General features: G+C 30.7%; 1 protein-coding gene across 11 annotated transcripts in view; it reads left to right on the forward strand.

Moving 5' to 3' along the window:
• LOC144854766 (protein phosphatase EYA1-like) overlaps nt 1-23,992 on the forward strand; it is a 110,813-nt gene that overhangs the window by 56,299 nt on the left and 30,522 nt on the right. For 9 of the 11 annotated variants that reach the window (XR_013614682.1, XR_013614684.1, XR_013614685.1 and 6 more), the window contains 4 exons: nt 9,584-9,642; nt 19,462-19,580; nt 21,092-21,181; nt 21,813-21,899. Coding sequence is in view for 5 of the 11 variants with exons in the window: in XM_078712734.1 (XP_078568860.1) it covers nt 9,584-9,642; nt 19,462-19,580; nt 21,092-21,181; nt 21,813-21,899 (355 nt within the window). In the remaining 6 variants the exon portion in view is untranslated. Of the gene's footprint in view, nt 1-9,583; nt 9,643-16,089; nt 16,217-19,461; nt 19,581-21,091; nt 21,182-21,812; nt 21,900-23,992 lie in introns of those variants that run through there. The other 2 variants (XM_078712738.1, XM_078712737.1) reach the window with 2 other exon arrangements.

Here is a 23,992-nt window from a genome sequence, read left to right on the forward strand (position 1 = left end):
AGTTGAAATTGATAGAAAATTGGTAAATTTACTAGAAAAGGCTGAAAAAACAAAAATCAAGCAAAAAAATGATGTTTTTGAGCTACGTGCGCACGCGCGCGTAAAAAAATTGCGCAAGCGTGGGAATTTTTGAAATGCTCAAAATGACCTGAAACGCGTAGAAAGTTAATTAGAAATTGAATTTTCGCATTTTGAAATTTTAAACGCGCGTGCGCGCGTAACTTTCTGTGAAACATGCCATTTTTAATTTATAGAAAGTTTGCCCTTAGTATAACTTAAATTTTCACGAAGTTTAAATAAAAAATAACTTTTGGTTTTCAATATATGATCAATCATTGAAATTCATAAAATCGCGCGTACCTTACGCTGCGCAACTCCAAAATCGTCCAAAAGCTTGGCTGCACATCTACAGCTATAGGTCAATCTTATGACAAAGTTATACAATCTTATATTGGCCAGAATTAGAGATACGCTGCGAACAAAAAATGGGAGAGAAGGGTAGAAAGAAAGAAATAAATACTAGATTTGAACTCGTCACTACGGACGAGTTAGGTTATCCGCAGCGCAAAAGCCACGTGCACGTCATACGTTAGAATATTGCGCGCAGAAAAACGATTATGCCATTGTAAAAATGTTAGTGCGCTCTCTATTTTGCGTCACGTCAAAGTATATACGGTATACACTATATTCTGTATACGTACTACATACAGTGCAGAATAGGTGAAAATAAGGGACCCAAGTTATTGACGCTTTTGGACATGATGACGTCATCACAATTTAAAAAATGGTAGATTATGCGAAAGATAATTGATTGGCCTAGACAATATAACAAAATGGGGGGAAATGGAATACGGATAAGTGGAGATGCGCTCTATTAAATGTGATGAGCTATGCGAAAGAGACAAAAATCCTATATTTTATATTCGAGTGGCCATACGATGACGTCACAATGTCTGGTTAGCCATATCGATGCATGATTCGATATCTACAACTCATCAACTTCCAGAATATGCAATTTTAAAAAAGTTCACCACGTAGTTTACAATCTATGACTGTTTTAAAAAAGGCAAAATTTTGACAAATTTTTTAACTTTTTCATTAAAAACGCGCGCAAATTGTTTAATTCTACGTGCTCGTATGACGTGATTTTAAGTCGAAATTGATTGAAAATTGGTAAATTTACTAGAAAAGGCTGAAAAAACAAAAATCAAGCAAAAAAAAGATGTTTTTGCGCTACGTGCGCACGTGCGCGTAAAAATATTGCGCACGCGTGGGAATTTTTGAAATGCTCAAAATGACCTGAAACGCGTAGAAAGTTGATTAGAAATTGATTTTACGCATTCTGAAATTTTAAACGCGCGTGCGCGCGTAACTTTCTGTGAAACATGCCATTTTTAATGCATAGAAAGTTTGCACTTGATATGACTTAAATGTTCACCAAGTGTCATTACAAAATGACTTTTGGTTTTTAGTCTATGTTAAATACGCAAAATTCATAAAATCGCGCGTAGCTTACGCTGCGCGACTCTAAAGTAAAAAAACGAACTGTCCTGCACTTCTACAGATAGAGGTAAATCTTCTGACAAAGTTATACGATGTAATGTTGATCAGAATTTGAGATACACGTGACACAAAATTCTGGGAAAGAAAGAAGAATAACATAGAAAAAAAAAAAAAAAAAAAAAAAGATCCTGACAATAACAAGGGGTTATCCGCCAAGTGCGGATAACCAATTAATTAAATTAGAGTTACCAACCAACTTCAAATATAATTATATTGTAATCTATTTTCATCCATCTTGCGTTCAATCAATTATGGTTATCTTGATTAGCCAGTAGCCAGTACTTTCTGATTATTCCTCCTGTTTATTAGCTTAAAACATACCGGCCATTTCCACTGGCGATATAATCAATGGTCACTCCATGTGTCTTCATATTAAGTAAATGGTCAAGTAGTAGCCAGTTAAAGCAAAGTGACCGACCTTAATGGAATTAATTCATGCGATGTTGGTGGTGAATCTATGCCGATGTTACTAAAGGTAATGATTAAAAACTACTTAATTGTTGGTAACAAGTATTTTATTAACTCTATTTGCACTTTATTAAAGCTGATATATTTTATAAATTTTTGATTGAAATATCATAGACCATTTGAATCATAGTGATTGGAAATAGGTTTAAGTATTAGCTATATATATTAGTATTATATTTATTATAAACACATCAGGCACTGAACATGAATTCTAAACCGCCCGGTGATATACTGAAAATTTAATTAATTTGAAACGATAAAGATGAGGAAATCGCCCCAACTAAGTATATATTTGGACTCTCTATTAACAGACCTCGACTGTACAGTAAGTATCCTTGCTATTTCATTGGTTGATTTGACATTGATCTAATCAATGGTTCTATTACATGGTCAGCTTTTAGTAAAAAATTGTGAGAATTTTTTCCAATGTTATAGTCTGATGAATAATTTGTGATGTAACAACTTTTAAAATGTGCCATATTGCTCTGATCCACGGCTGAAATGAAAGAGTGATTCATGAGTTTTTAAAAAAACAACATAAATAACTTTTTTTCTTGAATGAAGTGAATATCTTCATTTGTTGATAGCCTAACTGTTCTATTCAACTCGGACTTAAGTACAATAGTCAATCTTTCAATTCATTTTAATATTTAAAAATATTCTTCCCAATCAACTCATAAACATTCAGTTATTTGTTTTTATTTAGACATGATTGTAGCTGGTATAATTCTAATGACTGAAATATCATAAACAAACAAGGATCAAACTTAGTCAATATTCGCTATTGTATGTACTTTACCTGTCACCAATTATATTGTATGTTTCCATTATACTATGTTTTTTGTTAATTTCTACTGAATAATCTTAAAGTTTCCCACAAGTAGTGATAAGAATAAAAAGTTTTGTTATAAAGAATAAAGAGGATAATATATTTACATATATTAAGTAGACTTCGTGGAAAGGCTGCGCAATCTTTTCATCGTTTTTATCGGATCATTACCGTGAGTGATGCCTGTACATGCTATACATAACCTGACTGCGTACTTTATATTAATAGTAGAATTGAAGTTGTTTGAGCGTGTATAATAATCAAATCCTCACAGATTGATAATATATGGTGCATGGTCGAGTTCTCTATTGTACTTGACCTTACGAGGTCAAAACATCACATATCTAACTTTTAACTTTGATGGGGACCAAAATAATAATAAAAAATTACAGGTCATCACAGAAGATCATTTGCGTGACCAAGGCTACTGAAAATAGCCAAAACCTAGCAAGTGAGTACTTGATAATTGGTTTATCGAAAGTTAAATTTTTTATACAATAAAACAATAATATTGATTTTGTGTAAATATAAGAGTATGACAATTTTTTTTAAATATGTAATATTGTGGCGATTTCAAAATTAAATTAAAATGATTTTCAATGTAATAATATATATGTATGTACAACGTCTATGTGCTACAGTAGCCAGTCTCTGTCCTATGTAGGCCAGGTACCAGCAGACTTATCTCAATAATATTACTGGGCTACCAACTATAAGGCGGACTAGGGAAATCTATTGAGAAAATGTCCTTAACCGGTTTTATTCTAATACAAATGAAGATAGCTGAGCTCTTTAAACTAAGACCTTTTTATCCCCTTCCTCTACCCATTCACAAGTCCCTGTCAAATTCTACATTAATTGCCTCAGAATTTCAATTTTTTTTGTACACAGCATTTCTTTATGATGATCATTTAGGGAACACTTGTTCTTCTTCTCTTTATTTCAAGCACTTAATGTAAAGTGTGGTAGAAAATATAAAAGCACTTAAGTGAATTGATAATGGATGGGTCAATTAGTCCTGCTGTATGGAGTACGCTAGCATCAGATCAATTTGTTGTTCTCTACTGCTGTTGCCTTCACATTACAACAATCCTTAAAGTTATCCGCTTCACATTAAGGCTAAATTTGTATGTTTGATAAATACTGTCTGTATATCATTGTGGCGGAAATAGGCATGTCATTCCTGTTAATACTTAAGATATTTAGAACAGACAATCAAAAACAATCATAGCTACATTTATTTTCTAAACTTCTTATTATACCTTTTATTCTGCGTGTTTTTGATAACTACTGTCTTGATATCATTGTGGCAGAAATTAACATTTATTTTTACAGTACCCACGAAATATAAAATTATGATAATTGATTTCTATTTGGTCTTTTTATATTTCCTATATGCTGCTAACATAATAATTTTGTATTCATTAAGCATATAATGCGTAAAGCCTCTATGCGCTTCCATTAAAAATAACAAGTTTTCATCCAATAAACAGAAAAATTTGAAACTGGATTCAGGCCACAAATGACCCGACCAGCAACTCTCAACAAAGAGAAATAAAGAATACAAAATAATATAATAACAAAAAAACACTTATTTGTAATATTTAATTTTATAATTTAGTCAATTAATATAGTAAATATTCAATGTATTCATTTGTATTTGGAAATTCCGAATCTTATTATTGGTGGGCTCTAAACCCACAAAGTGTTTTCATATTTTAAACTACCGGAGCATCCTGGCAATAGGAAATCCATATTGTGTTTTTATTCCGTAGGGAAAAAATTTACTTCATTAAGTGTTTCCTATAGGAGGGGTTATTGCCTGGTTAATTACAAATTCATTGACAAATTAAAATGTTAGATAACCTTGTTTGTTGCTCTTTGGAGGAAATCTGACAAATTTGGGTTTGGTGATATATTCTGAAAAACAGCAATTAATATTGGTATAAACTAGTTAATCTTGTTTAACATTCTATAATGGTTGGGTTTTAATCATTTAGTGCATTGAGTATATGTCGAGTGTTTACATTTAATAGTGTATAAGGGTTGGGTTTTAATCGTTTAATAGTGTATAAGGTTCGTGTGTTTAGGATATTGTATACGGCTTTGGTGTTTAACATTTAATAAGGGTTGGGTTGTAATCATTTAATTGTGCATTGATAGAGTATATGCAGTGTTTATAGTGTATAAGGGTTGGGTTTTAATGGTTTAATAGTGTATAAGGTTCGGGTGTTGAGGATATTGTATATGGCTTTGGTGTTTAACATTTAATAGTGAATAGAGGTTGTATGTTTAACATTTAGGCTGGGTGCTTTACATTTAATAGTGTACTTTACATGGTTTGTGTGTCACCAACAAGATTCGAACCTGGAATTTTCTGTTTGATATGTAGACATATCATACCATTAAATATATTATAAATGTTGCAATTAAAGAATAATTTTTATGATTAGATTTTAAATGCAGAGTTTAAAAAACGAATTTGAAAGACCTAGTTATTTTCATATTGTCAAAATATTGATGTTTCATCCATTATTTATTGCTCTTTGATTCACCTGTAATTAAGTTATTGAGCAATAAATTGTCTATTTACCAAGTTCGCCCCAGTTGGTCGAGTTCAGTTGTCGTAGAAACACTCATTTAAAAAATTAATTTAGTTAGTCTATTGTTTGTGGCTCGTAAGGCGGGGTGGGAAAAAACATTGGCGTTAACACAGAATAGCTGTTTAAAACAGCAGATGAGCTTGTGAGGCCCTGCTGCAAATTATTAGCTTTATTGAACAATGTTTCAAGGTATACTGAACGCTAGATAAAGAGAATGGAAACCGAACACCTCTTCTATTCACGTCACTTATGCATGCTTTTCAAGACTCTATGTCAATGGCTTAGTCCTCATTGTTTTCGAAACACATCTCCAATTAATATTTTCTCAATTTTCGAGAATGTTGACGCGTACCCAACAAGTGAAATAAAGGAGAGAATTAGCGCAAGCTTGTCATAACTGCCAATCATCTCAATTGACGTGTATTCGTTTAGTTTTCTGCTTGTCATTATTAATTGATTACATTTTAAAATACGTATAATAAGGAGTAATTTGTTGACAATTACAGAATTTGTATAGGATACAAGACAATAGTGTTGTTCAGAAATTAAAAGAAATTATTTGACTATAGCATAACCTAATCTAATATATCCAACTTCAACTGCAAATCAACATGTGTATAATATATGAACCCGCCCGGTGTTTTTCCATTCATTCACGATGCATGTTTTCCATAATCTTCGTAAACCTGTCTGTTCAGTAACCATCTATTTTTCATCCAACTATACCTATCCATTCTTTTTGCTCTCAACATTTATTTATTATTTATCTATGTATATCAATGAAAATGTATAATAATTGAGGACATTTGGATTCCGCCCTACTATAGACCCACATCAGCCACAATGAATCACCGCTTCTTTTTTGAAAAATGTACCAAGATTATGCACATGTACACAGGACCAACGGTTTTACATCACATTGGAAGGACAAGACAATGAGAGCAAAGCATCTTACCTAGGAATACAAGCAACACTGCAGAAACCCATGCCTCTTACCATTATGTCATATAATTCATTCATCTATTTATTATACTCATCCATCATTTTTTATATCCAGCAATTCATGATTTAATGAAAACATTATTTGGTGTACATTTAAACCCCAGTTGTTGCAAAAGTACCAATACAAACTTGGCTACATATATAAAATTAATATTTAGTTTATATTAGTCTAATATTTAAATAAAAAATGGGAAAATAATTTGAGGAATTAATTTCAATGAATCATTGTTATAGTAGTGTATTAAGACAATACGGTAGCAGCATTGTAGCTTCGAACGTTGCACCATTCTCGTCGTAGCTTGGCTTCATTCTCGTCGTAGCTTGGCTTCATTCTCATCGTAGCTTGGCTTCATTCTCATCATAGCTTGGCTTCATTCTCATCGTAGCTTGGCTTCATTCTCATCGTAGCTTGGCTTCATTCTCGTCGTAGCTTGGCTTCATTCTCATCGTAGCTTGGCTTCATTCTCATCGTAGCTTGGCTTCATTCTCATCGTAGCTTGGCTTCATTCTCGTAGCTTGGCTTCATTCTCGTAGCTTGGCTTCATTCTCATCGTAGCTTGGCTTCATTCTCGTAGCTTGGCTTCATTCTCATCGTAGCTTGGCTTCATTCTCATCGTAGCTTGGCTTCATTCTCGTCGTAGCTTGTGCTTCATTCAGATGCACTTTTGTGTCACTCTAACTGGTTCAATATTTGTAGGATTATTGTTTTGCCAGTGTTTGATATTGATCCAAATGCCTTTCCTTATCAGCCTAACATTATTGGCCTACAAACCTTGTTATAATCATCCTTTCTGGGTCACAAGTTATTAAAGATTCATATTTGTAGGTTGCCTTTATAATAATATTTGTTAATTGTGTACTCGACTTTTATTACACGTTATACGCTACTTCTTATTTTTTGTCTTATGAATATTGATAATTATCTCTAGGAAAATAATTCTTTCAAATAATTAAAATGAGCTTTCTTTATGACCTCGTCATAATTACTGTATAGTAGTTAATATTTTTTTATTTTTTCACTGATCGTTTTTAAGATGAAGAACAATTATGATTTCAAGTAAAATTTACCTGAACTAGGCTATAAAGATGATCAGAAAATGTGTGTGTGAATTCATAATAGCAGTAAACATCTAAAAACCTAATGTAAAAAATTCAAATTCAAAAAACTTTTATGTCCAATATTCATAAACAAATAAAACAATTTGAAATTTGATGTTTGAAATGCTAGTAAACACACACAAGTACGGAACATAAATCATAATATAGTATGTATTTACATGTTGATGAAAACAAAAGTTTGTATTCATTAAACATCAATGCAATAATTGTTTTAGTAGGTTCTCGCCATATTGAATTATCAGGCCTGTCTAAATGGTACTAATTCATGTGACAAATTAATAAAACAAAAAATAAACAAAACCTGATGATAGCATTTTGTAAAATTAAATTAAGTAGACAAAATCCAACAAAGTAAAAACAGTCGGTAACTATGAATACCAAAGACCTAATAAAACACAAAAGGTCATCTGCATCGATATCTAGGACTTGTCTCTGCAGGAAAATGTGTCAGGTACGTCCCGGTGTTCCCGTCACCTTGAGATCTTGTGATTCACCTTCCAAATTCCACCACCTCTAATATCTATTGATGACCCCCTCCCTTGTTAAACTTTACTAGCGCTAAGCAGCTGCGTAAGCCTAGGCGAAGCAGTGGCCAGCAAGCATTGGCTACAGTGCAGTAGCTCTTGATGAGGTGAGATGGTATCTGGCAGGACACGATCAGCCACCTACTGAGACCTGGTGAGCTGGTAAACTCCGGAGGCCATTGACAGTGTCAAAGCACTTCTGACCCTACCTACCGTCCAGGTGCTAGCCCGGTTCGTAACATGTTTTTAGGATTGTTTAAGTCCTGTACTTTCAAATCAACTCACGATGATTGCAGTATTTAGATTGTATCTCGTCTTATTAAGAAGCTTTGAATATTATTCATAAAATAAAGATGCAGCTAGATCGCAGCTAAATTGCAGCTGTCTGTAGAACAGAGGTATGAATGTGATGGGCATGTTATAAGGTCATGACTGTCTGTAATAAGGGTGAATTGTATTTTAGTATCCAGTTTCTTTTAACTTTATAGTGTTAGAGTTGGCCTATTAAAAGTGGTGTTGATGTTAATCTGCTGCCCTTTTAATGTACTCACTTCCCTACTAATATAACTATTAATATAATAATATTCCACCATTAATATTTAGTGAAATTAATATGTTGTGGTTGGTCTGTCTTTCATAACTGTTTCTTTTTCGTGATGCATTTTTTCAATAAATATGGTGTATTTTTAATAACAAATAAGTTCAAATCATGCCATCCAAAGTTTACCAAATATGGTGAATTTTACTGTTTTTCATGTATATTTTTGTGTGTATATAAACTAATATTTTCTGCAAAATAAATTGGCATATTTTCCTTTGATATTTCAAACGTCAGTTTTAAGGGCTCTATGCATTACAAAGCTTGCGTTAATGTAAAATACTGATACTCATATTTTGAGCACAGAGATTATTACTCTATCGAATATGTTTTTGTTACCCTTTTTTGAAGTGTAAATGTTTGATCATATCTATCTTAAAAAAAGATTATAGAAATGTATCTTAACTGTGTTTTGTAAAAATAATTATTAATACTAAGTAAAATACTTAGTGTATTTTGTAACAAGCTCGTCACACTAGTTACCGATTGTCATGTGAAGTGACAAAGATTGTGACGTTCAGGTGATCGCGCCGTTAGACTGTTAGCTTGATTCATACCACGCACTGCTCGCCTTTTGTTGAGTAAATAATCATGCACTGTTTTCACTCGGCTCTCATCACTCTGTTTTCATGCCTTCGTTTTAGCACTGCTCCTTGCCCTAATAGACTAGATTTCTCTCACAGCGGGATACCTCTCTCCCACACAAGGTTCATCTATGATAAAAACTCCCAGACAGTCTAACAAAGTGTGGATTAACGAAAGTGTTCTGTTGTGATTAAGCGTAGGCGTTTTACTTGCTGGTATTCATTTTGTAGCAACAAAATATGGAATTAAACTTTGTGAAGCATTAAGAAATATTTGTGTTTTGTTTCTGCAGATTAAAAGACACAGTGGCTACGACGAAAACGGACTAGACACACATCCGTCGGAGTCAAGGTAAGAGAAGAGTGTTCCACCCCTTGAGATTTTAGCACTTAAAATGTTGCCGTTTTAACGTTTTTTTGTGAGTCGTCTTACTGAAATATACACTCGCTGATAGTCATGTCATCTTTGTTTTGTAAAATTCTACTAGAATTCAAGAAATATATATACTATCTCAGGAGATTTATTTTTATTAGTTTTTCATATTTTATAAGGTTCTCATAGAATATGTAGGTTGTTTCAGGACCTTCTTGAGGTTTCAGATTTTATACTTTTATTCATCAACTTCTCTTTCTTGTATTGGATGAACTCAATTTTTATATGACCGAGCAATCCAACAATAAAAAGTAAATAAATGTTAATTAAATTAGTATAGATTTAAATAGAAAAGATCATTAAAAGAAAAATAGATTTGTTTAGCAAACATGAACTTTTTTATAAAAAAACAAATTTTTTTTTGGTTTTGGGATAGTTTTTGTATCCATGAAATTAATTTTAGAATTAAGTAATAACACATTGCTGAACTAACAACAAACCTGTAATGTGTTCAGATTCTATTTTTGTTTTATGAGGAGTAGCTGACTCATTTGAGTTACAGCGATGTATTGTGCTTAAGCTGCCCCTGCCCACCATGTTTTCATCCCTTTTTTAAAATTATATATATTTATATTGATTGATTTTTTTTTTTTGGTGGTCGAATAAATAAATGAAAAAAAATGATCTGAATCAGTAACTTTGATTGCATGTATCTCCTGAACCTGGAAAAACCACCCTCTCATCGAAGGACAACCTATAAGAAACGGGTCTGCTCACTGAAGCCACCTACTACAATTGTTATACATTTGTACATGGCAGCGTTGCCTTGATACTTTTTTACACAGATAACACCAGCCTAACTTTTACGCATTTCTGCGTCCTTGGTCATGTTACGCAAATTCGAATTAACTCCACATTTTAGCTGGGGTAAAAGGAGTCTAACTTGGAGAAAAATACCGTATGTACTATATGTATATAATATATACAAAATATGGTAGTATTGTAAAGTGAAGAGAGCTAATTCTTTCAGCCTAAATTTATTTATATATTAAATTATATACAAGTATTTCCTGCATTGTATAATTTATATATTAAATTTATATTATGTGTCTTAAGTATGACCTTTTAGTGTGAGTAGATAATGATAATATGCTTATAGAGTAAAATCTGTAAACTACAGCAATTGGAAATGTGTTTTTTATTACCTCGGTGGTCCAATTAACATTTTACGATTTACTGACTCCCCTGAGAACCTCTGTTGTATGATTTTATGACATCCTTCTATATTTGATGTTCTTTACTTACTGATTAAGATATCGCAGGTGATATGAAAAGTTGATGTCTCAATTGGTAGCATGTTTTATTTCCTATCTCAACTCGTTCGTATCATCATAATTTTCGCTTTAAAGGTTTTAACGACCCAAGATGGTAAAGTTTTTTCCCTGTGATGTTTTATTCCCAATGACTGATGTCTTTGTTATATCAGAACCAATCGATTTTATAGCAGAAATGTCTTTACTCATCTTCTATGGTATCTATCTTTCATCTTTATAATAGTAGTACCTGGAAATAGGTTTTAATTAATTATGTGGAAGGTATTTAACTAGAGCCTAACATTTTGTCTAATGCATTTGGCCATTTTTGGAAGAAAAAAAAAATGTCATTATTATTTCTTGCCATTTTCATCTGTCACAGGCTAACTATAAAAAAAAAACATTGCTCCATCACTTCCACAAAAATATCTTAAATTTATCTTAAATATTTAATCCCTCATCCTTGCTGGACAGAATAAGTGCTTGTAATGGTCAGTGTATGTAATGGTCAGTGTACTTAAATATACCATCCTTATTCTACTACTTTTTATAATAATGGCATAACAGTCTTAGCCTGTTAATATCAAATTTGTTATCAAATGATAAATTATAATTGCCAGTAAATTAGATTTGATACTAAAATATTATTTTTCTAAAAATACCATAATATATATAATGACAACAATACATGTTGTAACAACAATGCATATTCCTTAATGATGAGATGAAAGCATACAGCGTGTGTACATTATGACAAGACAACTTGAATTGATTTTTCCAGTCTTTGTGATTTACGAGAAACTAATAAAAACCAAGTGACATAATGGGCTGAAACCACCGTGAATGTTAGAGCAACGTCGTGGACACTGATGAATAAAACGAAGGCTTGAAAACAACAAAATTGCCTTAATAACGCCTGTTAAATTACTACAATGAAACGCGTTTGATGCCAACTAAGCGAAGACTCAACTATCGAGAATTACCGCGATTGCTCTGTCATAACAGTCGTAAAGGATGATCAACGTTTTTTCCGGGTAATGACTGCTTGAGATTGTACACTCGTATTTAAAACAGCCCAGTGTGAAGTGGTTAAAGCGATTGCCTTCATGTAGTCTTTAAAGTGCATCATTAGGGAGATCAAGAACTGAAAGGAAAACGAACCTTAATGGGTAATCCGAATTAAATAAAGCCATTTAAAAGAAATAACATTTAAAATGCAATAAATTAAGAGATATCTAACAATGTCTGATAAAACCTATTTTAACTAATTTGTACAGATTATATGATGACAAAATGCTTTTTGAAATACAGCAGAACCCCTATATAGTGACACCTTTGACAAGTTTCCTTTGATTTGGTAGCCCGTAGTGTTAAAACATATTTCTCCTTGTTCGTTTCAAAATAAAGTGTCCCCTTAATAGGGGTGACTCAAAGGAAGGGTTCCACTATATTTATAATTGATATGCATAAGATTGAATGGTATAAATAAAATCAAAGTCAAAACTGTATATTTGTTTAGTTTAATAAGAAACTAATTATAAGCGTTGTTGATAGTTTTATAAAGTGAAAGGTTTGATAATTTGTTTTCTAATTGGTAGTATAATAACTGATGTTTATTTTCTTTTTATGTTACTTATTTAATCCTTTTTCATGGCCACATTTATACACAAAAATCTAATAATATATTTATGATTTAACATGTAAATATATGAATTTTAGATTCTTAACATTTCAACTGATATAATATGCATGATATTTCATCCCAAAATCAGTGTTTTCTTTCGTCCAATTATGTACAATACTATAGTTCTTCTCCCAAGATACTTAAAATTCACAATATTTTACTAAAACTATGTTCTTGGTAACCGAAAGGTGAAAGCTGTATTAGTTCAGTTTGATCAATAAGTAAATTTATTTTTTCATTTTGTTATGACTTTATATAAAATGACTACTGGTAATATATCACTATAATAGATTACAAAGTAATGTTAAAACTTCTATTCTGCTAACACGAATTCAAAAGCTGTAATAATTATTTGAGAATATTAAAATTTCAATTTATTAAAAAATCCTCGCATAATGGGAAAGAGATCATATACCATAAAAAATACATCAAAATAACATCAATAGGCCTAATATGGTCATATTTACATTTTCTTAAAATATTTTTTATTTTTTAAAAATAATTTGATTAGCAGTTTTATTACTAATCAACATTTTTTATGAACATGTTCCCTATGTTTAGTCATTTTTCCCAAAGATATTTTAGTTAGAAAATCCTTTTTAATGGTTTCAATATTATTATGAATGGATACAAGTTAATTAATATTTGGATATTTTTGATAATGAAACATGTCTATTTGTATAGAGATCTAGAATATAGGAAACTAAGACACATCTGTATTTATACAAAGGCACAGGAATATTTAAAATCCAATACTGATTTCATTTAGCAAGATTGTAAGTTTATATAACAAAGACGGTGGTCAGTTGCAATATTGATGGTCAACTCCAATCTTATCTTGACCGGTAATCTAATCACAGTGTCCGTCTATTTCAACCGATCATTTTAAATTGATCGAAATCGAATCAAATGTGTGTACCGTGATTATTGTATTTCTGCGCGACCTTTATGCAAAAACATGTCTTGGGGCTGTTTGACCGTGAGTAGCAGAATCTGTGTCTCTCTTTTTTGTTTGTTTGTTGTGATTTGTTTATTCAAATGCCTGCAAGCAAAATTCAGATTCACAATTAAGGGAATCAACTGTGGCATATTCCTGAAGAAAAAAATATCTGAAGTCTGTGTACTGCTTTCTAATGCATTAACTTTTGTCATTAAACATTTTAAGAAGAATAGTGTGTAGTGAATGTGGACGGTTTCTCGAGTTTAACCTCCGCATGGTTTAACCTATATACGTGCTTTGTACTAGGTCTTCTCCGTGCCGTCGTTTGCTGAAGAGTAAATTTGTGGTATTTTAGTAGACCCAACCTTGTGTGTGTTTGTGGAAAGACCTTTGCGGTTTGATTTTGTTTGTTCGTTTCTTTTCCAGTGGTTCTTTATATTTACATTTCAGTGATGTAACAGAGGTACAGTGATTGATCATGTACATAGAAGCTTTATTTTGATTGGTTAATTGATAGATTGATTGGTTAATTTGCATTGATTTGATTGGTCAAGTAATAGATTGATGGATTGCTGCCTTAATTACTGTTGATTTGATTGGTCAATTAAAGTGTTTGATGGATTTTAATCTTACTTGACTTGTATTCCTCCATCTTAGTATTTGATTGAAGATTCTCTGTTTTAATTGATGGATTTGTTTTTTAATTCTAATTGATTAATTGATAAATTACTTTTGGAATTCTGTTTGAAAATATCACTTAGAAATTGTTTAAATCATTACTGATTTATTTATTATTTGAAATCGACAATGATTTATGGTTTGATTAAAGAAACAAGTCGTTTTGAAGAAAAAAATAAATCTATAATAAAAGTTTAAATCGATTATAAAATTATTATTAACTTCATTTCATATCATATAATATATTTAAATATTTTTGAGAGCTCAATTAAATATTAATTGATTAAAAATGTAAAATATTTAAATGTATTGCTTGAGAAAAATTTAATTCCATGAACTTTAAACATCAGGCCTAATTGTTCTGTGTATTGTAAAACGTTTTCTCATTGTCTCTTTTTCATTTTATTTTGATAAATATGCTTTTTCACCATCTGTCAATCAATATATTAGGCATACTTGATAAAGTCTGTACTTCTAAGTCTACATGACTTTATTTGAATGATAGAGGGCCTAGTAACATATTTTTATATTTCAAAAATTGTCAAAATACTTTTACAAAAACTATCTTTGTTTTATCTGCAAGGTCACAAAATATTTGAATTTAATTAAATATTTTATTTTCTAATGTTATTCATCAAATTAAATTAATTATTGTTGCTTGATTTTGATAGTAATGTGTTACTTTTGTTGATGATAACTGTTGATTCAAGGACATTTTTAGTTCGTAAAAACAAAATTGTTATATAAAATTTAAATATTTAACAACATTTTAGTTAATAATAGATTCATATTTTATATTTTTTTATTTAAATAAAATTCTGACATAACTGTTTATTCATTGTATATCTGTTAATTTAATCTATAGGGCTATTATTTACTAGTGTTTTTATTGGATATTTAAACAAATAAATATAAACTTATATTAATAAATGATTAATATACAGATAGTTTCATAGTTTAAAATTGTTTTTAAAAGTGTATTTAGTCAAAAATAATTTATTTATAAATTTATTTACAGTAATACAGTATACAAAATATAATTGTTATAATATTCTTTTAATTATAATTTATATCTCAATACTTATTTTTAAAGAGCATTAAATTTAATTTAATTAAATACAAATAAAATAATTGTTTAAAATTGAAACTAATTATAATTGTCTTTAGTGGAATAATTGTTCATAAATATCTACATTAATACCATAAAATGTTTTTACAATTAAATTCATTTTAGAGAATACCAGAAGGATTTTGAAATAAAGATAACACTTGAATAGATTCATCATCATCTAACTGTCTGTACATATCAGTTCTACCAAACCCTCTCATTCTAGTTGGTAGAAAATTTATGGCTTAACAAGAAGTTTATATGTCCTATGGGAAACGCATGTATTAACTAGTTTAGCTAACACAGCAGGGTATGAGAGTCCATAGAAGTCCACCATAGTAGATATCTGTAATAATTGGAACTGTAGGCTATGTACAGAGAGCATCTTAAACCCCCTTCTGAGAGAATACACCTGCGGGGTAATTGGTACTGTTTTAATTACTCAGAGGTAGAATCTTGCTGGCTCTTCGCTGCTCTCTCTGTTTATCCCCCGAGGACATACGTTAAAATGTTGCTTCTTTCTCAGTCATTTACATACAAGGAAGCACTTTGGATGGTTGTGCATCGGCCTGATCCATTATTAGTATTGCTCACTCACTCACTGAGATAAGCAATAACCAACCACCAGCTCTTCTCACTGCATTGGTGTATAAATGGAAACAATGTAGACAGATATCACATGCCTGTAACTCTCTACTGAAGGAACAATATTCTTACTGTGAATTTTAACTGGCTATTTTGATTATCATTAATATTATTATACAGTGGTTAGCAGTAACTGTCTTTGGAATTGCTTGACTATAGGAAATGCCTTTTAATGCTGAGTGCAGGTAAAGACTAGTTTTGTTATGGTATAGTTAGGCAGGCTAACATGTGAGTATCTTTATCAGTGTTGAAGTATTCTATATCATTATTATTATGTAATTGGAGAAATCTCTGAATTAACCTATACTCTGGACTTTATTATTTTACTTTGTGAAACAAAGGGATCATTTTACATTATTTGAGTAGAGTATTCAATGGGCCAACCATTTACTAGTCCTTGCTTGGGTAGTAGGATAGGTAAACCGTGTGTATGGAAATTCAATAAGAAATACTGTATCAACTTTTTGATAGGAAAATACAACAAGGATTAGTTTTATTCTAATAGGTGTACCTATACTTTATTTTTATTTTGAAAATAATAATTAATTATATTTTTGTTGGTTTCAGCCTACGAAATGTTCAAAATGTTATAAATTATTAAATAATGTAGGAAAAAAAACAATTCAGATTAGATTTTGTTACTGTACTGTATTTACATTCTTAAGATTGTTTATATTTTAAAATAAAATATAATTATTTTAAGACATGGACGGAAAAGTAAATAAAATTAACTGGTGACAAGTCATAGACATATCCAGGGGCCCGATCCTGCCCAGCCCCTCTCCTGCCAACCCCAAATAAATTGTTGAAATCAAATGTAAAAGATTGTCTTTTTTAATGGGTTTCATTGTTTAATTCAATAGAGGTAATACATTCTATCTAAACACTTATGGTATATATGGGTTCCTAAGTACTGTATACATGAAAACAATAATTTATTGAAATTTTATACTCATAATGGTTTATTATATCCTTTTGAACTTTTACCTAAACAAAGAGGTGAAGGAAAACATTAATTTCAAAAGTGACATTTGTTACTTGTATACTACTAAATTTAAATTTGCTTCATTTTAATATTGGAGTACTTTTAGAGAGATCCAATCATCCCTTTTCAAAAAGTTTCTGAAGAGGAAAGTTTGGTAAGTGGCAAGTTTGCAAAGGAGTGAGTTTGCAAAGAGGACTGACATTGAATGAGGTGATTTTGAAAAGGATTAACTTTTTAGATGTCTATTTTCTCTGTATTTGTACCAAGCTCCTTTGCCTTCAATAGGATGTGGGTTATTACGTTTACCACACTTAATATAAATGGGGGATGGGATATTTGAACTTTTCCTTACTTAAAATAGTATTGCGATGGTAAAGAAAATTTTTTATCCATTTGGATAATTTTTGGTTGCTTTCCCACTGTTTATAACAAACTATTAATACAGTAGTAAGAATGTTTTGGCTACTTGAAAAAAATTCTCTCTCAATGACACCATTTGGACACCCCTCACTAATAGAATCTGTCAAATAAAGAAGTTCTTTTAGTAAAACATATCTTCCTCTACCAAAGAAGTGAAACAAAAAATAGTGCTTAATAATCTCTACATACATTTTTTCTTTGTAAAGAAATTGTTGCCAAAAAGGTATACTGGTATCACCAATATAGTATGACCATTCAAAGCATCCAATTCACCTGTACCTTTACAGCTGGGTTGATTACTAATTTTTGTTACAATTTGTAAATCAGAGAAATTGGGCAATAATATCATTGCATAGTTTGTAACCTACTTTGTTTCACCAATATGGTTTGCTAGCCTCCTTTCTTCCATTTTACACTTTTAATCTTACCACACATCCTGTTTTCATGTGGTCTGATCTCATGTTATGTTGTTTATCTTACACTCTGCATTGTATAGTTTCTTGCATAATTTCCTCATGTATTTCTTTAAAAAAAAACTTAATTATACTTTCATGTAACCACATTTATGATTTTATAGTTATAATACCGACCAACTTTAAAAAATACCGTAAATAAGGATATGATGCAAGCTGTCTTTGTGCTGTTTGTGTCATTTTGTTTTCTATGATTTTTGTCAATATTTTTCACTGACTGGATTTTTTATTCCTCCTTCGAAGGAAACTTTACATTTTTCATTAAAATGTTTGAAAGGGCTACAGACAAAACTGTTATTATTAGTTATTATATTTCCGTGATCAAAGTACGAAACTTGTTTCTCGAAAAAACTTAAACAAATAATATTTACAATTTGAATTTTGAATACTATTACAGTATTATTATCATTTATATAGAACTTTTTTTAGAATTTATCTCAGCCAACAGAATTCAAAGTTTGATTTTATTTATAAAATATTATAAAAACGAATTAAAGATAAGGTAACAGAGATCATAAGTGATTGTAACCTGTGGGACCCTGGATAGTATGTGGACAAAATATTGTGGTTATAGGTTATAGTATCTATTGATAATTGCTATACCAATTGCATTGTTGTAAAGGAAGTAAATCTTATCGTTGTTCCTATTTATTAGTTTGGTATTCTACTTTAGACAAGCCCTCATAATTGTCAAGGAAATCATTGAATCATTTTAAACCTTTATGATACCAGCAGTACTTACAATAAACCATTTCTCATTGTCTTTAAGATAACCGTTGTCCTCTTAAAATCTACTTAATTAATTGAGATTTTTATTTGGTTTTTCCATGGTTTGTTTCATTATAACATTTTTACGAAAATGAGAACCTCCTGGAACTCTACAATTTTCTTTGTTCAAAAAGTGCTAAGTCTATTTCGTTCCTAGCTTACCTGGATAAACCAACATTAGCCTTTCTCTCTGAAGTGAGAGAACAATGATAAAAGTGACCACTAATGGACGTAACTACTGGACTGCTCATTTTCACCATACAATTTGTATTGTTGACTAACTTTGTCCAGGTAACTACTTACAGCACTGTAGGTTTTTGTAATATTTCCCTACGAATTGAAAACCGGATATTTTGGGGTTAAGAGAGTTGATTGTATCACTAATTGTTATTCAATTCTATTTAAGTATTATTTATTATCATTTAAGTATAAGTTGAGTGTTTTTGTAATATTCATTACTAGCTGTATACATGCATGTACTTTTAATGTCAAAATCCGGGAAGTATACAAATTAAACAATATCTGAACTACAAATAAATATCCAATCCAGTAGTAGTTTCGGGAATCTCACTAGGAATTGGTGTTTTAATTGTCCAGGAAATGTTTATTATTTAAAAATATATTGAATTAATATATAGCTACTTATTTTGTATGTCAAACAAGTAGTAACTGTACAGGAAGCCTACTGCTGTATAAAATGTTTCTACAAAATCATAATAATATTACTTTTTTTCTAATGTCAATTTAATGATTTTTAATTTATAAATATTTTCTTTTCGTTAAGGTCTATGGAAATAGGGCAACTTGGTAGCCCAGGGCAAGTATCTACAGGTCATTCAAGTCCAGCTAACCACACAAGCCCAAATGGTTCAGTGTGTACGATAACACCTAATGGCAATAGTAGTAAGTACTATTTTAATTTAACAAATTTCATTTGTACCTCGTTATTAAAAGACAATAAATAATATCGTATTGTAATTTACTGTTTATAGAGTATAATCCCACTACCTAATCCCAAAATTTGTACCCAGGCCCGTGGGACTAATCCTCAGCCATATAATGTTAAGATAAAAGTACTATCATCCATCATCCATTAATTCATCTTGATGAAAGTCCGCAGTAAAAAATATGTCCTCATGTTATAAACAGAAAATTGTGACATTCTATTTCCATTATTAGAGAAGCTGGATGATTGACCTTTTGTCTTTAAATGTATTCATCAATTGTCTAATTAATTTCTCAAATTAATTATGTATGTTTATTATTATTCAAATACATTGTTTATAATTGCATAACAATCTGTAAGAACATGCCTGGACTAAGAACATGCAGAATGTACTATTCTACCTGAAATTTAATGCAAAATTTGTTGGTTATTTTATCATTTTATTATTATTATTCTATTAAAATTTGTTTTTATTTTAATAAATTGAAAATATGCCATGAATTTCTTATGAAAATAACTGACCAAAGCTGTGGTCATTGTTGATCCATATCAGTTGTCAGTTACTGGACTGCAACATGTGTTGGTGTGCATTCATCTGTGGGCCTTATTGTTGACCTGTCCACTCTTCTGTGGAAGGGTATTCATTTAATATTTTAGTATAGGAGGACAATTGCTTTGTTAATAATTACATATATGACCTTTATAAATTGAGGCTACAACTGCTTATGTTATCTATGTGTTATGCATAGTTTTTGTTCATGGGTTGTGAACTTGTAATTTATGGGAAAAAGGTATCATAATTCAGTTTATTAAAACTTTGTAGTATAAAATCATCTGTATTCTTTGTCCTGCCTATCAAAGTGATTTATTTTACAAGAAATAATAGTAGTATTAATAGTTAAATTTAAAAATAAAGTAGTTAAATTTAAAAATGAGCATTTCAACCCTCACACATATCAAGATGACCTCAATCATCAGTTTAGGTATTGTCTATTCATATTTTTTATTTTTCATAAATGTAATGTTCCTTTTAATTTTATTTACAAATTTAGATAGATGGGTCCAATTGGTAGGGTGTAATTAAAAGAGAATGTTGATTCCAATAATTTAGTAAAAATAGTATTTCGGCCCCTCTCTGTCATGTGACAGGCTTCATTCGGGCTTCGATTCCTTTTCGTCTGATTCCTTTATTTTACCTGAATATGTGACTATGTTTGAATGTTTTGGGTTGACTGTTTGTATCAAACACATTTGTTGTCGCACTTTACATGCTCATTTCTTTATCCTTCCACACACGCATTGTTTCCTTTATGAGGATCTATACTTTGGTATTTCCTCATTTTTTTTTTTCATGTGGGCCTAGGTCTTTCCTTTTTTTTCCTTGAATCAGTATACCTTCCTTTTCATTTTGTCTTTCTGTCATTTACTTTCAATTGTCCTAACACTGTTTCTTCTTTGTTTTTTATAGCTAACCATGTTCCAATGGCAACAACTGTTGAATCCACAAGTCTAACAGATTCTACAAACTGCTGGAATAATCTTTCCAACTCCACAACTAGTGAGTACAATATCTTATGGTTTTATCAAAGTATTATAACATTACTAGATATATCTTGAATTGAAAAATCGTCCATATTATCCAAATTGTTTTTAGCTATTTTATATTATTTCTTAATTAAAGTATACAGTCTCTGTTCTGTCCCCTTTCGGTAATCAGAATGACACAACATACAAAACAGTTAAATAAATCAACAGTTATTAACACTATTAGGTTTTATAACAAAATATAATAAATCACACCTCAATAATAATGATTAAACAGTTTAATTAGATTTCCTGTTTATTAATTAACCTTCAATGGGTGATTACTATTTACTTAATTAATTATAATGATGCAAGTCAGATAAGGTTAACGACATGTCAACAATGTTGATTACTTTCTCTTTTTAGTGTACAATAAGTGTACAAGTACACTTATCATAGAGCACTTTGTATTCTGTATATAAACAAATCTGCTTCACTTATATATTGGTACACCCATTCTCGCCATTTACACTGTCCCAACATTCTGTAAATTTTATTATAAGTTTTATTATTATATTATATAATTATATTAAAATGTTCATCATATGTGCCTTAATAATTTCTCAATTTGTTATTGCTATTTCTTCTTTTAAACCTCTCACCAGTCAAGTCTGAACCTATTAGCCATTGCGCAACACCCACCTCCTCTACTGTCGGGGGCGCTTTCCATGATCGTTTAGAAAACTTCACAGGTGAGAGGCATTGCATGCCTTGGCGTCAGATTGAAGTGGTTTGTTTAAGCATTGCTCTTCTCATTAATAATAGGCTCCCTGCATAATATTCAGTAATCATAATTAATATTCGTATCATTTTTTTTTATCGTCCATTACCACTTCCTGCCATTCTAATAATAATAGTTTTAAGCTAACATTTAAAATGTACTTGTCTTTGTAGATTACAGTACAACATAGACAAGTTGTTGGAGCATATATAGATATTCATATCTCCAAATTTAAAATATAAATTGATAATATTGGTTGAACGAATATGTGCAAAATCAACAAGTTATTGTCAAAAACTGCTGCAATTTCAAACTATCTGTTTTCAATTTACTATTAAAATAAGTTTATTTAGTTTATTTAGTAAGAAAAGCTGAAACAAATCTAGTATTGGATGAGAACATTTAAATTTATTTTCCTTATAAGAATATAGGCCTATAAAATAAATGAATTTTCCAATTATTGATCTATATTATTTAAGTTTTAAATGCAAAGGGTAAAAAATTAAACCACCAAGCTAACAATAATGATTACATCCTTTGGGGCCTGCCTATTGGGGAAGGAGGAAAAGCATACAGTAATAAGAGAACCTTTTTACTACAGTAAACATTGTTATAGTGACTCTACAATAAATACATTTTAAAATACTTTCCTGTCTGTAAATCTTTAATATGGATTCAACTGTTATGCCCATCAAACGTCCACTTTTCAAATTAATTCAAGTTAAGTAAATTAGTACATTTATCAAGAAAGTAATGAATGTCAGTGTTAAGCTCTGTCTACACTATCAAAAAAGTGTGATGTGCCTAAATATGGTATTGATATACCCAATTATGGTAGTGATATGACATCATCATGTCTATGTATGGGCACATCACCTTTTTTTGTCACATAAAGTTTGATAGTGTAGACAGAGATTTAAATTATGTTTCAAGTAATTTACCTTTTAGTATACTGCTTATCTATCTGTCGTCAGTCCATAAAATCCCTTTATCCATTCATTTTCATTACCTCCAAATATCCACAGATTCACTACTTAGATACATAGCACTAGTCTGCTGCATGTATATCATGTGCTTCTTGATAGATTTTAGATGCATCACTTCAGTAGCTGCAGTGGCGGAACCAGCAAGGGACCACTCAATGTCCAATTATAACAAATATAAAAAAGGCCGAGGTATACTACGTTAATGCAATAATACCGCTCCAACCTACGACACCTAGCGGTCCTGGCGAAGAAACAGAATTAAATAAACCTTTCTGGATCCGTCACTGAGAAGAAATTATTAAAAAATGTTCATAATTATTTTAGATAACTATTATTTAGTCAAAAATAATTAAATTATTACAATTATATTTAAATTTCCTGTTAATAATTGACGATATTTTTTCATTTTTATATCTTTACTTTATCCTCAAAATAAGATTGTAAATAGTGTACAATAAGAACACGTAATATAACTGAACACAGGAAATATTTTGCTTTAATAGTCAGTTCCTTCTGTTAAATTTATGAATATTTAGAATTTTAAACAAAATTAAAATTTCATTTCAAACCGAGTTTTATTATCAAAATATCGATTTTGATTTATAAACATATATTAGGTAGGTTTACAATATACAGCTTTAAAATATTCATTAATTTGCCTTTTAGGCTGGGTAGTTTAATTGTCATTTTTAAAGTAGTATCTTTCTGGTATAATAGTTAATTGTTCCTGTGATGTTATCCTGACATAATGTCCTTTGCTGCCTACTGAAGCGACTCGAAATTGATGAGCTAAGTCTGTTTATTATGAAGGTCTGCTGGCCTATAGTAAAGCACCGGTTATCTCTGTCCAATCGTCAGCATGCAGACATTGAAACCGCAAATAAAAAATCGTAGGCCGATGATTTCTTTCCGCTACTATCAAGTTACAGATGTGAACAGAGACCGATTTTGTAGTTTCTTTCTCATGACCTTTAGGTCATCCAAGCAAAACTGACCAACTGTTTGCATTAATTAGCTAGGACTAATCAAATCACATTTGCATAATTTTTGTTTTGCACGGTAACAGTCACGCATTAAC

Source organism: Antedon bifida, chromosome 10 (assembly GCF_963402885.1).
Source record: "Antedon bifida chromosome 10, ecAntBifi1.1, whole genome shotgun sequence".
In the NCBI taxonomy this organism is placed as follows: domain Eukaryota; kingdom Metazoa; phylum Echinodermata; class Crinoidea; order Comatulida; family Antedonidae; genus Antedon; species Antedon bifida.